We start from the raw sequence: 16852 nt of genomic DNA on the forward strand, positions 1-16852 counted from the left end.
ATATAGAGGAAAATATACAGAAACAAGAGAAACTGTTCTGGGTTTGAAAACTACAAAAGCCGTTTAAAAATGAGCCGAATCTGAAACGGCGACTTCAGTTTGAAAATATTTATTTAAAATTCGGGAAGGATTTATAACCAGTCCGAAAATATCGAAAAAAAACCCCACATCAATAAAGATGTCCTTTTCCTACACACACACTCACACAGAAGCATATTGGCAGTTCCGGTCGCTCAGATTTCTTTTTTTGCCAAAGTTTTCTTTAAAAGTATCCTGCATTAACTTTGCGTTGAGCTAGTCGTTTCTACAGTTTTTTTTCTCAAGAAATATGCCTCGGATAGATAAGAAGCGTAAGTTTAAACCCGGTCAGTGTGTGTGTGTGTGGAGTTTCTGTTTGTAATAGTCTCCCTTTGCCTGAAAAAGTCGACTATTACATGGGGAAAAAAAAACAACCCAAAAAACCCACACATCATCATTTTCTCCCACACAACACGCTTGAGTGTTCACACCACGAAACATCCAATAGTGAGTGTCATGGGCTTTGATGCCGACTTCTGAACGCCGCCATTTTTTTCTTTATCTGTCAACAATCGGTAAGGATCGAAAAGCAGTATGGAGAAGAAATGTGGAAGTTTCTGCTGGTGTTGCTGTGTGTGGGCGTGGTGGATGCTGCCTGCCTCAAGAATCGGAAGCGTGTCAGGAAAAGCATACGCACAGGTTGGAGGGAAAAAAAAGAAAAATATTTTGCGAACGATCTTCCTCTCCATATATCCCAATCCTGTGAAATGTTTGCAGACGACACCACAATACACGCTCACCACCAAAAGATTGAGCCACTCGCTTCCATCCTACAGCTGAGCGCCGACGAGCTCCAGGCTTGGACTGAATCCAACCACATGTCCCTCAACCCCCAGAAAACTGAAGTCATGCTTCTAACAACCAGACAGAAAAGACAAAACCTAGCCACCCCATTTCCTACTATCCAAATCGGCGCTCAGTCAATAACTGAAGTACAGGTCCACAAACTAATGGGTGTTACCATTGACAACAACTTATCGTGGTCCCAACACATTTCCACCACAAGTAAAAACATTTCCAAGAAAGTCTACCAGCTGTCCAGAATCAAACATTTCCTTGACACTCACACAAGAAAACTCTTCTACACCACCCACATCCAATCAGTCATTGACTATGCCTCTACCCTCTGGGACTCCGCTAGTGGATCCTCCATGAAACCTCTAGCTAGTGTTCAGAGGCGAGCAATCAAAGCCGTCCTGCTAAAACCGAAATTAGACCCACGTGACTTCACCTCTCTAGGCGTCCTCCCTCTTAAAAATAGACTCAAATTTAACAAATGCATTTTCATGTATAAAATACTGACGGGTAAACTATCGCCAAGACTCTCTCTCCTATTTTCCTCCAATAACTCTAGAACCTTCCAAAACTGAATATTCCTTTCCTAGACTAGACCTCTTCAAATCAAGTCTGCAATTTTCAGGGAGTGCGCTATGGAACAGCCTCCCTCTCCATCTCAAACAATTGCACTCCCTGGCCTGCTTTCGACGCCATCTATCTCAATACGTTCAAGATATATAGATAAGCCCTCTAATTCCTACCAACTCCAGGTGACCTTGTGAATATATGCTAATCTCTTCTTTAACCATCACTTTGTACATATCCACCCTTCTCTATGCTTATTATCTTTTTATATTTAATGCTTAATTAATTCATTTCTATAGTTAATTTTTTCCCTGAAAAGGGCGAGGGCTAAGTGGAAAAAAGCGCTCAGTTGCTTATTTTACCCCTCGTTAATAAAGAATTGTCATTGTCATTGTCATTGTCATACATACCTGCAATTCAGCAGACGACTGCGGAGACAACTCTGATGAGACATTTCCTGAATGTCCTCAGTTATCTCCCTTTAATCGTCTTTCGTTGCGAGACATGTAGAACCACGTTATCATGGTTACCGTGTTTTGATTATAGCCTCTCTTGATATTCATGCCATAATGTTTGTTTAGCAGCAACAACAACAAATAATAACAATAATGGATTTAAATAGTGTTTTCCTCACCACCAAAAGCAGCAGCAGCAGCAGCAGCAGCAGCAGCAGCAACAACAACAACAACAACAACAACAACAACAACAACAACAACAACAACAATTAAACAATGAAAGTGTTTTATATTTTCTTTCTTTAATTTGTTTACATTGTCTAGAAAACTATTTTAAGCTGCAAGTCTGGAAGTAAATAAAACATGTCATTTTTTATTATACACAAAATGGATGGGCTCGTGGAGACATACCTGTTGTAAGTTTTTTTAAAAAAAAGCTTTGATGGCGAGGGAAATAACTATGAGAACATACTGCTGTAAGATTTTTAAAAAATGGTCTCGTTGTCCTCCTTATATTAATACATGGCATTACGAATAATACTGCAAAAGTGTGTTTTTTCTGCAGATAACTTAATGAGCAACTCCCTTTTCATCACTAAAATTGAAAGAAGCAGACGTGCATTTGGTAAAATTCTGTTGAGTGTATTTATGCGACGCTTAAGGCCATAATCACACACATACACACAAATACACACTAACATACAATAAGCACACACATAAACACAAACATTTACAGGTAGAGCTTTAAGGTGTTTGTAGTCACATTCCATTGTTTCTCTCCCAGTGGCGTAGGAAGATGCTCGGCTTTGGGGAGCGAGATGACGAACTACATGCTGACACTTAACGAGGTTCACATTCTTGCCTCCTCATTATCTTTTTTGACACACCCTCCCACCTTGCTCCCTTGGTGTCAACAATCTAAGGTTATTATTAAGCATTTATAAAGACACTAGAGTGCATCTACACGCAGACATCAAGCTAAACATCGAAATACAATGATGCAAGTGGTGAAGGAATGGTAGAATTCTCTAAGCTTTGTAGACACGTTCACATTCATAAAGACTAGCAGAGGAAGGGGTGGGCATCGAATGTGTAAACTCTTTGTCCCAGCCGATTGCCCTGCCCCGAGGTCAAGCCCTATGATGACGTCATGAGATGCCCCGCTTGCCGCTGGGGCAGTTGGAGGCTTGTTCGTCCGACTTGTCGCCGCAGTCGTCGTCTCCGTCGCACAGGTAAGTCTGCTCTATGCAGTGCCCATTGCTGCACTTGAATTCGCCCCGTGAACAGGTGAAGCTGGCTGCACACAGTGGAAGTCAATCTCTGATGTCCTTCAGTTAGCATCATCGTGATACTGACCTTAAAATAACTCCAGGGGGGGTCAGACATGTGAAGTATGACTGTTACCCCTTGTCTATGTATGTTGATGTTGCCATGCATGTCAAATATCTTTTGAATCATCCTATCGATATTAGAGAGTTGACATAGCGAGTGTATACAGATTGTATATATACATGTAGGATAGGGATGAGAGGGGACTAGATGAGTGGGTGAGTGAGAGGATGGCTATTTTCAGCTCACCCTGTAAACATTACAATGGCTGGAATGGTCAATAAGATGGTCGAGTTGGAGTACCATATACAATTCTTCGCACATATTGATACAAAAAACATAAACACGGGAGACAGACAGACAGGTGGACACAGTCAATCTGTAAACAAGGCTCACCGCAGTTCGCCTCGTCTGTTCCATCGCCGCAGTCGTTGTTGCCGTCACAGCGATATTCCAGAGGAACACAACGGACGTTCTTGCACGATACCATGTGAGGCCCCGTGCAGTATCCCAGGGGAGCTGCGACAAGCAAGCAGCCAATTAGTCCCTAGTAAAGGTCCCAGGTTAAAGGACAGAGTATTAAACAGGAGTTGAGACCCAAGACTAGTGCGAACTAGCTACTGCAGTACCACAATCTTTAGTACCAGACTTTCCACGAAATTCTTTTACAGAGAAGGTTTGCTTGTCTTTTGAGATAAGATTTTGAAGAAAATCCTGATAAAATTATCCTCATCACCACCATAACTGCCTCCTTTCATTCAACACCACATCTGAAGTATCCAACAAAGGTCTAGTACGGTACGGTCTTTATTATTGGAGTTAAATTAATTAAATTTTTTAATTAATTTTTTTTGTTATGTTGGTGTTTGAAGAATGGAAGTTCAACATTTAGCAAGGTTTGGTAAAAGAGTAATTTGTACTGTGCTATTCTTAATTAATAGATAAATGTTATTCAGGGCAGTAGACATTGTACAACGTTCGATGTTTTTTAAAAAAAAAAATAGTTGGGGAAGACAACTCACGGCACTGAGATAATGTTTCATCAGAGTTGTCCCAACAGTCGCTTTGCGAGTCGCAGGTCCACTCTTCCTGAATACAAACCCCGTCCTTACATTGGAACTCCGTGTCTGCACACGCTGCCAAAGGGCAAAGGAGAAAGGTCAAGATGACGTGGCCTAGAAGCCGTAGTCTTTTAAAAGCTTATATATTATGAAAGTGTGTTTTAAGTGCACAGTTCACCTCCAAGTTACTTTTCTTATACAAAAAAATAGTGCATTCAAAAACGAGGCTGAAGTTTTGACTTATTGTCCAGTGTCAGGTGTAACACTCAAGTATCAGTGAAAGACAGGAGAAAGGTTAAAATGACGTGAACTGTAACCTTTTGCCAAGATCATGAACTATACCCACCTCCTCGTCTGTTCCTAAAATAATCCTTTGTTTTCTCCTTTGATCCTGCCTGCACCAGTCCCAAAAGAAGAACAACAACGATAACTTTCATTTTGACGAGAATGCTGATGTCTGAGGACAAGACTTCGTCCCTGTCTGTGGCATACAATCAAGGTTTGAAACATCTAATCTTTAATCAGGAGTTTGAAAAAAAAACTCAACATCTGCCGCAGTGAGGTTACTTGGGTCGCTGGTGGGAGGAGCCACATAAGTTATTTTTAGAGTCTGGAGGGAGGTTGAAGGGGGACGAAATGACGTTAGATATTTTTTTCGGTTGGTTATGAATTATCTCGTCACTGTTGCAGACCTCCTGCACGTGCCTCCCATCACGTGACACAAGTCTGGGACGCTGCGCCCTTAACTTCTTTGGTGCCAGTGTCTGGAACACCTCGTCCCTATCACAAACACACTGAACTCGAATGTCACAAACACTACTTACTTGAGAATTTTGTTATGTATGCATACACTCCCCGTTTCGTAGGAACTGGGGACTAATTTTGTTTTAAATATTAATTCCAGGCTTAAACCGGAGTGAAAATAGAGCACAGAGTATTACAAAACAGTGAAAAAAGTGCAGACATTAGATGTAGTAACACTAGTAACACAGTATATTAGGCTAACAAATATGATTATTCAGTTTAGACATAAGTATGTCTGCAGATATATAGGGTAATGTAAATATAATAGCAGATCTTGTTTTATGTATTTCAGTTTATAATGTATTTTTACAACAGTCTGTTGAGGGTCACCCTTGATAATAGAAACCACTCTGTCCATAAGAATTAAAAACTTATAGTGTACTTGTATGTGTCCCACAAAGGTAATGGCATCTAAGTAGCTTACATGTGCCTTATTGTTATTAAAATAGATATACATGTACTGTCTATTTGGAAACAAAAATGTTGGAGTTCCTCTCTTGCCCTGTTAGCATGTATGTGCTTATATAAGCTTGTTTCATGCACTCCCTCTCTCTTCATTGCATCATGTCGGTAGGTTTTATGTCTAGAACAAAAGCTGTCTTTGTCTAACTTTTTATTATTATTATGATATTCTTATCCCCTTGATTAAATGGATCGTTTTCAAATGGTCTGATGGTCTGATGACTAGAGAGTAAGCGATTCTCCTCATACATATAAAACTCAACAAAACCCTGGAACAGCTTTTGTGTGAATACAACACCTGCACTGTCTTATATTCCATATTCATTCTCTCAGAGTATTACTTACTGAACTTCTAAAAACCTCCTTCAGTTCAGAAAAAGTAATACCGTGTACTGTGTTATTGGCTTTCTGTAAAGATATACTTTAATAAAGATCTGTAAAGATATACTTTAATAAAGATGTCCTTGTTTATCTCAAAGTGCACTTTTATGTTTGGGTAGATGACTGCTGAATGCTGTAATCTTTGTCTTTCTTTTATATAATGATTAATTCTTTATTTGATTCTTTTATTTGTTTGTCTTGTATGTCTTTGGTTTTGTTTTTATTTCTTTAAATACTCATTTTTTATTTTCATTAATTTTTTAATATTTTCTGTTTTTTTTTTAAATTTTAATTTTTATTCTGTTCTTATTTTTATTCTTTTCTTACTATCCATCCTTTTTCTTTTTCATTTCTTATCTGTATTTTTTGTAATTTGTTGCTTGATTTATCCTTCAATCCGCCTTCTCTCCTCTGTTCATCTTATTTTCTCTGCTTATTTCTTTTTTGTTCCTTTCTTATTTTCTTTTTGTGGATGAAACCTCTCTAAACCTTGGAGTGAATGTCGTACAATCGTTATTTTAATGTCGTAAACACCGTGTAACTTTCGCCTGAATTGTCAGACACGCCAACAGTTCACGTGGAACAAACATGCAAAAAAGACAGTAATAGATGTGACCTTATGACCTTTTAATGACATCACTAGAGAGCACAGCTATCAATGAAGTACGACTCACGATGACAAGAACACTGGCATCTGTCAGACTGTTTGGGAGACAGGGCGATGATGCTGATAACTGACAGACGATGTTGACAAGAACACAGATGACTGATACGTCACATCGTGACGTCACTAGGCGCTGGATTTCGTGGGGCAGTTGGCGACGTTCTCGTCCCATTTGTTGCCGCAGTCGTCCTCTCCATCGCACAGATACTCGCGTTCGATGCAGACGCCGTTGTCACACTGCACCTCACCAGCCGTGCATTTGAATTCGGCTGCAGCAGAAGAGAGGACATAAGTATTATGTATACTCCACTCTCCCCCAGTACTGATGTCTTCAAGTATTGAAGTGCATTTCTAGAATAACCTGTACTGTGGATGTATTCAAGTACGCAAGTCTGACCACACTGATGTACTCAGTTCACATGTATTTCTGTGGTGTAGAGATCTTGATGCATCTATATATATATATGTAAACAAAATGTCAATAAGTTTGCATCTGAGTACATCGGTCCGTCCACTTGTACCTGTGTACATGAGTTCACATCATTGTAACAGTAGCTCATGCAGTTTTGTTCTTAGCAAAAATATTTAATAATTTAGAATTTTGCCGAGAAGGTTCTGGACTCATTATTTTTTGTAGTGTACAAAAGGCTAAATAATTTTATTTAGGCCGGTGTTGATGATATGTACTGGAATCTGTAACTATAATGTAAAGTTATCTCTCAGATGCAAGCAAGTACACTCGCGCATACACACACACACATGGCCGGCAGTAGACAGATGATCAGACGAGTAAGAAATCTGAAAGTTATACTAACTGCATCCAGCTTCGTCGGAACGATCATTACAATCGTTATCGCCGTCACATCGGAATTCTATAGGAATACAACGGTTGTTGGTGCACTTGAACTCGTGGTTACCCGTGCATTGTCCTCTCGGGGCTACACGAAACGGAAACAAAGTTCAATTTATTAATGTAAAAATATGGTAATTAATATAATCGGGGGTGAACACGTAAACGAAATATTAATTTAAATATAACATAATGTAACTAAATGTAGCACAATGTAACAGAACTTAATGTAACCTAATGTAACTGATTGTAACTTAATATAGCATAATATGTGACAGGTACTTTTTATCTTAATAATATATCTTAATAATATGAACAAAAATGACGATTACAGAGTGGGATATGAAGATTTTGATGAATAGTTAGTTCCCGTTATGCCGGTCGGCACGTAGGGCAGCGACAAATGTCCTCCACTTTTGCCTGTCCTGGGCTAGACTCCCCACAGTGCCCCATTTTGATGAATAGGAAACATTAAAGGTCAATCGAACAAACTTGTACATATTTATGGTTTATATGCCAGGTGTCAGACAGGGGGAAGTTATGTTTGTGTACAAATGTGACCTCACGAGTCTTGCATCTTTCTGTGATGTTTGTCGGACTATATATATATATGTATATATATATCAAGATGTGAAGTGGGAAAGGCGGGATTTTCACTTACGATTTGGGGTATATTTTTCTGAACTGAGTTTTACAGAGTTATTAGAAAACAATATGGTACCCTATTGGATCTTTAGAAGTTTTTTGAAGGTGTAATAACTCACGGCATTCTGGCAAATTTTCATCAGAGCCATCCCAGCAGTCGTTGTCGGTGTCACAAGTCCATTCCTCCTGAATGCACAGACCGTTCTTACACTGGAACTCGTTGTCAGCACAACCCGCGACTGTCATCAAACATCATCATCAGTTGTTCTCTTTCATCATTCGTCATTAAAAATCTCTGACTGTGTACTTGTCTGCTATGCGAAGTGTGTTTGTAGTTTGAGTACGAGGGTTGGCTGAGCAAGAGACGTGCGTGCGAGTGTGTATTTGTATATTTTTGTTCATGCAAATAGTGGTGTGACTGAAGTTTATGCGTACTCACAGATAAATAAATAAATAAATATGTTACACATATATAGAAGTTTGTGGATTCGTGACTTCAAGTGTGTGACTAGTGACAGGTGAGAAAGTGGTGAGCATCATTATAATATGCGAAGTCACTTGATGAAATTAATTCTTACTTACCTTGTTGCACGCTAGAATTACTACTCTCCATAAAATTAGTGAATTGGAATAAAGACTAGCCCATTTGCTAAACCTCATACTTCATTAGTGAATCGCATTTCTAAATCATCCGAAATCACAGCATTCACTTAATTATTTACTGAACATTTAACTTGAAATTAATATTACTCTCGAAAAAACTACAACGTTGGTGGTCAGCCAGCCACGTTTGAAAAAACATTACAACCTCATGTTTTTCAGATGGTTTTGCCCAGATTTTAGAGTATATTCACCAACCTGCTCTTTTAAAGCCGACTTTTGAAGTCTTTTTAGCCGCTGCCGTTGCCAAACCTACAAGTAGCACAAAAAGGAGAACTTTCATCATGATGCTGGTAATTCTGTTTGCAATTCTTTGCTGGTGTCTAATGTATAACTTGTCACTTTTATAACATCTAACTACGTGGCTGAATTAAAAAAAAAAAGACGAAAAGGAGTCTGGAAGGAAACATCTGTTGTGAGAGGTCAGCATGTAGTGCCATTCTGTTTCTGGAACATCTCTCCATGACGCTTGTCCGTCCGTTTGTTTCTTTTTTTTTTCTCTTGTTCGTGATCAGAATTGTATTAATGGTATTAGTTGTTTAATTTTCTTTGCCGGCCAATGACCTTGCGAAAGTTTTCTTTTTTAAGATTTCCTTGATCACGTGTTTGAAGTCTATGGTGATGATGCACGAGTAGGAGTTTGTGTGTGTATGAATACTTTATATCGACACGTGAGTATATTTATGCATGAGGCTTTCTGTGCATGTGTTTATAGACATCAGTTTTAATTGTTGTTGTTAATGTACTATGTCCTAAGCTGTGTAACCATAGTGAGAGATGCACTCTTGCTAGAGCTATGCTGAAGAGTAGAATAAAAGAATAAAATCAAATCTTTCTCTCCTTGGTTCGTTCGTTCGTGCGTGCGTGCGTGCTGTCTACCTTTTTGAAACTCTTTTTTTTTGTTGTTGAGGAATCTAGCAAAGGAAATATTTTTAGCAAGCTGTATTTAAACGATAAATAACAACTTTCTGAATTATTCCCGCTCAGTATTTATAAAGCCAACTTGTTGTTTCACTTGCATTTCCTTTCAACTACTTTCACGAGCGTGCCAACATTTCTCCAACACACCCTGTGTTACACTCTGTAATGCCGGTCGAGTTACAGTGTATGTTTATGAACAACACACAGAAAGTGTTCTTATTTTGCTCTAACCCCAAAGTGATAAAATACAGAAGGAAAAAAACACACACACGCGCGCGCACACACACAGAGGAATGTGTTTAAAGTACATCAAAGTTTAAAGTACATAGGTCTTTATCTTCCAATAGATATATATGGTAAGAAGTCATATTCCTTGTGATGTAAGAAGGTATTTGTCGTTTTTGTGTGTGCGTGTGTCCGCGCGCGTGCTGAAGTAACTTTTTAACTTTTGTCTGATAGTGTGAGGTGTCTCGGTTCTTCCAAACCTTCAGATCGACTCCATTAACCTATTTTAAGTGATGTTCTTGCGTAAAATAAAAGGGAAAAAAGCGGAGCTATATAATTCGTTCCCTTTTTTTCAAATGATTATTTTTATTTTATTTCTTAATTTTACTTTTAAATTTTGGTTTAATCTAATTTTATTTACTAATGAACTCGATCGTTGCGATATGCGTGTCTGTTCTTGATTAATATTTCATGTGTGTGTGTGTGTGTGTTATGAACATGTTAATGAGCACCGTACACCTTGCATAACATTCAGTCCTCACTATAGTCATTTTATTGTAACGGCAAAAATCGAAAAATCCAGTGACATCGACCGTTTGTGTCCTTCCGCCGAGAAACCACGATATCTTACAGAGAAAACAGTCTGTCTCACTTGGTAAGCAGTCTTGGTCACATGTCATAAGGTCACGTGACGGAGAACGAGACTTCGTCTAAGCAAACGAAAAAGCCCCATGTAATTTCTCTTAATAAACACAAGATTCTACAAAACCTACAACTTTTTCCACATGAACAGACACGAAAATAGACTAGATTCAGATTGGTCCTACTCTTTACAAGATTTAAGCAGTTTTATTTTGCCTGTACAGTCCCTTTAAGCCAATCCTCATTCCTCGGTTCCTTGATTTACAAGACACTATCAACAATAGTAAGTGAAGATTTACTATTTGCTGACCCATTCTAGAGGACAATTTGTACATTTTTCGCTGGTGCGTTTTTGAAAGGGTAAAATAATTTTTTTCTTTCTTTTTTTTCCCCATTTAGTGTTCTTTAGGTTTTCCTTATTTTATTTTATTTTTCCTTTTATACCTTATTCTGCTGGCACGGCATAAAACACAAACAAACAAATACTTTATTCATTTTTCATTTTGTATCATTCATTCAGATTTGTTTTGCTCTTTTCTTTGTGTTTTTGTGGTTTTTGTTTATTTCTTACTTTCTGTCTAATGTTTCTCTATGCAGTTGTGCTTGCATTTGAATTTCAAAGGCAAAGGGGTTGTTGATCTGTGACGGTTGTTATCTGTTGTCTGACCTGGATTCCCCCATAGTACATAAAAATGCGTTGTTGAAATTTCTCCAAAAACAGTTTCTATGGGAGAAGAACACAGATGTCACTCTTATAAGCGACATTTAGTGACTACAGGAGTGCAGCAGATCAGATAACAGTGTGTGTGCAATTGTGTGTGTGATTGTTTGTGTGATTGTGTGTGTGATTGTGAGTGTGTGTGTGTGTATGAGTGAGTGTGTGTGTGTGTTAGGGAGAGAGAGATGACAAACAGATCGACTGACACAAAGAAACTGAAGAAAAATGTAAAAGTTATCTGCCCACAAATCTGACCTCATATCTTTTGAATTCTGTACTTTTATCTAACATCATTGCTTTCTGTTTGTAGTCTGCCTTCTATTTCTGCATACCTTTTGTTGGCTATAAATATACTAGGCCCTGCACGTTCATTCTAACGGTCCTGACTAGACCACGGATTTTGTGAGTGCTCAAAGACATGGGCCTCTTCAAGGTGTAACTGCAAATCTGAAAGCCAGTAACACTTATTTTATAGAAGTTTTGATAAAAATAGTTTTTGTTGATAAAATTATGTTTATTTTCAAACATGACATTTTTGCGAAAATCCGGACATCTGGGCATTTCTGGTAACTAACTCTAAGACTTCAGCTAGTCGTCCGAAGAGTATTTGTTTATTTCTTAAATCCGAGATTTTGAGGTCGTTCTACTATAAATTCTCCTGCACTATTCACAGTTTTAATTTTCATTTAGCTACAGGTGCCTTCTGATCATTTGATAAGGAGCAGTTATGGTGATTTTTCAAAGACAAAAACTATTCTCGTTTGATGTGTGAAAATCACTTGTAAATATTTATTTTGCAGTTATTAGCATATATCTGGTAAAGTTTTAAACTAAATACAGTGATACCTCGGTTCTCGAACATAATTCGTTCCGGGAGGACGGTCGAGAACCAAATTGTTCGAGAACCGAAGCAATGAAACCCAAAGGAAATAATGGAAACTGGATTAATTCGTTCCAAGCCCCAGAAAATGCCTATTTACTGGCCTAATTTGTATATAATATGTAGAAAAACATGAGTCTCAACAAGAAATAAGAAATAAAAGTGTATTTATTAAAACAACAAAAAAATAAAATAAAATGTACTGTACAGTACAGTAAATAGTGTTTCATTTACTGTACCTGTACCAAACTTTATGGCAGGAGGGAATGAATGTGGAGGGAGGAGGGAAGGGGGATGGTTATTGTTTTGAAGGGGAGTCCTCTTCAATAAAAACAGAGGGTAACTGCTCTTCGGGTGTTTCTGTTCTCTGTATCTTTTGCTGAGGAGAATCAGAATCTTGCTCTGCAGTTGCTTGTCTGATTTCTTTACGGAAGAATTTGTCAATTGTTTGCTGTTTTTTTCTCCTTTGCAAAATTTTGCGGAAAGTGGACATAACATTGTCATTAAAAATGTTAACTGCTCTATTTGCTACCACTTTATCAGGGTGATGTTGTTCAACAAAATTTGCGATTTCTGCCCATTTTACACACATTTCATGACTCTCTCCACAAAACGTGACTCTCTCTCTCTCTGCACTCACACTGATGACGCAAGCAAGGCGCGCTGGGCAGAATGAACGCCATTCGGCTCAACTCGGCTCATCTCGGACGTTCGGATGTTCGAGTTCCAAATATTTGTTCGGATTCCAAGACAAAATTTTCTCGAATTTCCTGGTCGAATACCGATTTGGTCGAAAGTCAAGGCGTTCGAGAACCGAGGTATCACTGTACGTTTTTTTCCTTGCTGGCATGTCCACAAGGATTATTAATGTTGAAATAACACGTTTATACACGATGACGAGCTTCGACGATTGTAAGCTTTGAATGTGCCATGAAAAATGCGAGGGTTAGATGATATTGTCACTCAAGTTATACAGTGTTATACAGCAATATACCTGTTAAAACTCTAAAAAGTAGGAAAAAAATTAAAAATTGATTTCACCAAGTGATATTGCATGAAGAACATAGGGTGATTGCCAAGTCAGTCATATGAGTATTCTTCATTCGAGACTTAACAATATCCAGAATGTCTGTTGCATTTTGTTAAGAAATATTTAGTGTGTTATTATTGGGTCTTTAGTGATGTACAACCTTTGGTTCAATTGTTGCTACTAGAACATAAATCTGTTGTAAGTGGACTAAATGGTGGTGCGTGTCGAAAGGTGAGTTTGTGTGAGAGGCACAATTCGCAGATTTACTCCAATCATGAATTTTATGCCAAACGTACAGAAGGTGGCTACGTGAGTCCCAACATATAAATGTCTCTTGCTTTTATTAGAGTGACTTTACTCCATTCTACATTTTTGTATTCATAAACAAATACTTTTCAATAATTATTTATGGTAGTGATTAAACTCCCTTTAAACGAAAACTATCATTAAACATCTAAAATAAATCATCGATCTCGAAAAACTGTTTTTCTAAGCAAATTAATGGACAGATGTAGCATTTCATCATTTGTAGCAGCCTGTAATATTTCACAATAAGTTTTGTAAGATGCAGACAAAGGTTTTGCAAACACGACCAAAGATCAATTCAATGGGTGTGTGAAACAGGGCCTCCTATCATTGGATATTTGTTTATTTGGATAAGCGTTTGTTATGTGATTCCTCTTTGCGTCTTCTATATTTTCCTTTCATTAAATTTATCTTAGATTGTTTATCCTTCCGTCTTTCTTATGTTGTCCATGTCTAGTTCTTGTCTTACTGATAGCATGCCCCTTACAAGCGTGAGCATGCCCTGTTGTTGTTTGTTGTTGTTGTTGTTGTTGTTATTATTATTATTATTATTATTATTATTATTATTATTATTATTATTATTATTAAGCGACAAGTCACAAATGAATGTTTTATAAATAAATATAGAAATATGTCAACAATACTCATCAGGTAAATTTTGTTTATCTGTCATATAAGCATCTTGTGAGAGTGATATTCACTTCATAAAAACGTACCATAAACGTTAAGCAAACGTGATTACAACGTGGTACCCATTGGAAGATGTTTAGGTTGTTTGTAGGCCAAGAGTTTCAGTCTGGCTATTGCTCCATCAGTAGTTTTTTCTCTATTTGTTGTACAAGTTACAAGTTATCCTGCTGATAGTGTTGGTGTGAGTTGCGCTCAAATCATTTTCTTGTAGTAGAGCGGTATTAATACATTTATTATTGTTATTATATCAAGAGAAATCCATTACACGGATCCCAAAAGCTGAAATAAGAACTACAAAAGAAAAAAAAGTAAAAATCCTTGTTCAACTACTAGATTTTAGTTTTGTTTAGAAAAAAATCAAAAAGGAGAAAGTTGTTTGCAACACTATGTGTTTTCTCTCTGGTCGCCACTGCTAGCTGTTATTATGAACAAGGTCTGAGATCTCTAATGAACTGAGGAAATTACAGAAATAATAATAACAAAAGATATATATATATATATCAATGGCAGTGATATTATGCAGAGGTTGGCTTGGGACAGTTAGCGGCGTTTTCGTCCCAGCCATCGAGACAGTCGTTGTGGCCGTTACACAGTTGACTCTGCTCCACACAGATTCCATTGTCGCACTTTGCTTCGCCACCAGTGCACTGGAACATACCTGCAAAGGGACACAACATCACCTGTATTAAACTACCTTTCATACCGTGAACAATCTGCTCTCAACTTTCGCCCTAAAACTTCAAATTCGATATTCCAACGAATCTTTCATTTTACTGGCCTACACTTGACATTCAAGATATTGCTTATACTGATGTTCTCTTTGCGAAGATCAACAAAGTCCGGTGCTTGCAGGAAGGGAGTGGGAGTAAATAATGATCAGAAAACTGAAATTTATTTGTTTTCAAGTCCAGCCTCCATTATTCTTATGTTTGTCAGTTTTTTTTTTTTTTAGTAACAGCGCTTTGAGCCCGCCTTTAATGATAGGGAAAAGTGCTCTACATATTACCTATTATTATTATTATTATTATTATTATTATTATTATTATTATTATTATTATTATTATTATTATTATTATTATTTTAAATGATGAGTATTTGTTATCATTAACACACCTGATAATACAATAGCAAGTTGGTCAACGACGACGACAACAAAACAACAACAACAACAACAACAACAACAACAACAACAACAACAACAACAACAACAAAAACGATAATTTTTCTCTCAGCTGTAGAGAAAGATCAAGATGGGACACTAACTGCATCCAACTTCATCAGAACGGTCGCGACAGTCGATGGTGCCGTCACATCGGTATTCCACTGGGATGCAGTCCGAGCCGCTGGTACACCGAAACTGATGAGCGCCAGTACAGCGGCTGGCGGAAGCTACAGGAAACGGAAATGACGTTTGGTTTATTATTGCAATAATTCACAGCATCAGAACGAGAACACCTGGTGGGTCAACTGAATGTGTGGATAAGGATGTGTATGCTTAGGTCCTGTTTAGTGTACGTGCATGTGCGCGTGCTTGTGTGTCGGTGGGTGCGCAGTACGTCCGTGAACAGAAATCTGACCTTTTGACCCGAAAACTCTATTTCTTTGCTATCTGGAAACCGTTATCTCTGAGTTCACTTACCAAAATGTTACTTCGCTTTTTAAGCATTGAAACAAAAACCCTTCAGTCACGATCACAATCATCATCCCGACAGCGGTATTTAGAATTTCTATGAATGCAGGAACTTATTATTAATTAATCTAGCAAATAACTCACGGCACCCGGCTTCATCAGAGGCATCGAAACAGTCGTTTTCTGTGTCGCACGTCCATTCCTCCTGAATGCATTCACCGTTCTTACACTGGAACTCGTCCTCTGCACAAGCCGCTGTCAACATTCGCAATATTAAAACAACAGAAATACATTTACAATAATACAGTAATAATGTTTTGTTTCCTACAGCTTCTTCCAATCACCTTAGTGCTGGAAATACTTTTACTCAAAAGCTGGCGTTTTTCTACATTTGTTTATGTTGCAAGATAATGTCATTACATATTCCATATTCTCGGCATTAATCTACTCGGATGCTCTATTTTTGCAAACATTTCAGGGAATAAAGTAATAAATAATGAATAATTAATCCAACGAAAAATTCTGAGGGACAATGTTTTTTAATGAACAAGACTGCAAACGTGCAAATTATTATAATAAATATGTTATGTAGTGACAACAATTTGTAATATACTGAGCAATGTCACTTGACAAAGAACAGAGGCTGGACACGAGAAGCTCGGGGTACATGTCTCCACCAACCTGCTCTTTGGGTTCTAGAGCGCTCCTTTCTGGACCCTGCTGCTACAAAGCCCACAAGCAGGACAAGAAAAAATCCTTTCATTGTGATGATAGTCTTGTTGATCTCCGAGGATGTGACACTCTGGGTACTTGTCACTGCGACTTCTGTCTTTTATAGCCTCCTCTACTTTGGATTATTTTTATCTTTAAAATTTCTGGAGGAAAAGCATCTGTTTTAAATACAGTATTTTCCTGTGTAAGATTTGGTAGAGGGTGGAGTAAGATCAAGACATGTAGGACCTGTGTGATAAAATATTTTGGGCAAAAATCAGCAGTGTTTTCGTTTTTTTTTTTAAATTATTATCTTCTGTTGATTTGGGGGAAAAAAACCTGATGACA

The 16852-nt window shown here is 37.8% G+C and overlaps 2 protein-coding genes across 2 annotated transcripts; both read right to left on the reverse strand.

Moving 5' to 3' along the window:
• Window positions 1-2819: 2819 nt before the first annotated feature.
• On the reverse strand, window positions 2820-9107 carry LOC112572978 (low-density lipoprotein receptor-like). The gene is made up of 9 exons (XM_025253007.1): window positions 8950-9107; window positions 8211-8330; window positions 7412-7534; window positions 6724-6865; window positions 5897-5972; window positions 4632-4779; window positions 4247-4360; window positions 3621-3743; window positions 2820-3192 (listed from the first exon to the last, which is right to left on the reverse strand). Exons 1-9 carry the CDS (start codon window positions 9035-9037, stop codon window positions 3044-3046), a joined length of 1083 nt encoding a protein of 360 aa, XP_025108792.1. The 5' UTR covers window positions 9038-9107; the 3' UTR covers window positions 2820-3043.
• A 5013-nt stretch (window positions 9108-14120) lies between these two features.
• Window positions 14121-16631, reverse strand: LOC112572772 (low-density lipoprotein receptor class A domain-containing protein 3-like). The gene is made up of 4 exons (XM_025252641.1): window positions 16475-16631; window positions 15938-16048; window positions 15427-15552; window positions 14121-14821 (listed from the first exon to the last, which is right to left on the reverse strand). The coding sequence occupies exons 1-4, from the start codon at window positions 16554-16556 to the stop codon at window positions 14679-14681; spliced, it is 462 nt and encodes a 153-aa protein (XP_025108426.1). The 5' UTR covers window positions 16557-16631; the 3' UTR covers window positions 14121-14678.
• Between the last annotated feature and the right edge of the window lie 221 nt (window positions 16632-16852).

Source organism: Pomacea canaliculata, linkage group LG9 (genome assembly GCF_003073045.1).
Source record: "Pomacea canaliculata isolate SZHN2017 linkage group LG9, ASM307304v1, whole genome shotgun sequence".
In the NCBI taxonomy this organism is placed as follows: Eukaryota; Metazoa; Mollusca; class Gastropoda; order Architaenioglossa; family Ampullariidae; genus Pomacea; species Pomacea canaliculata.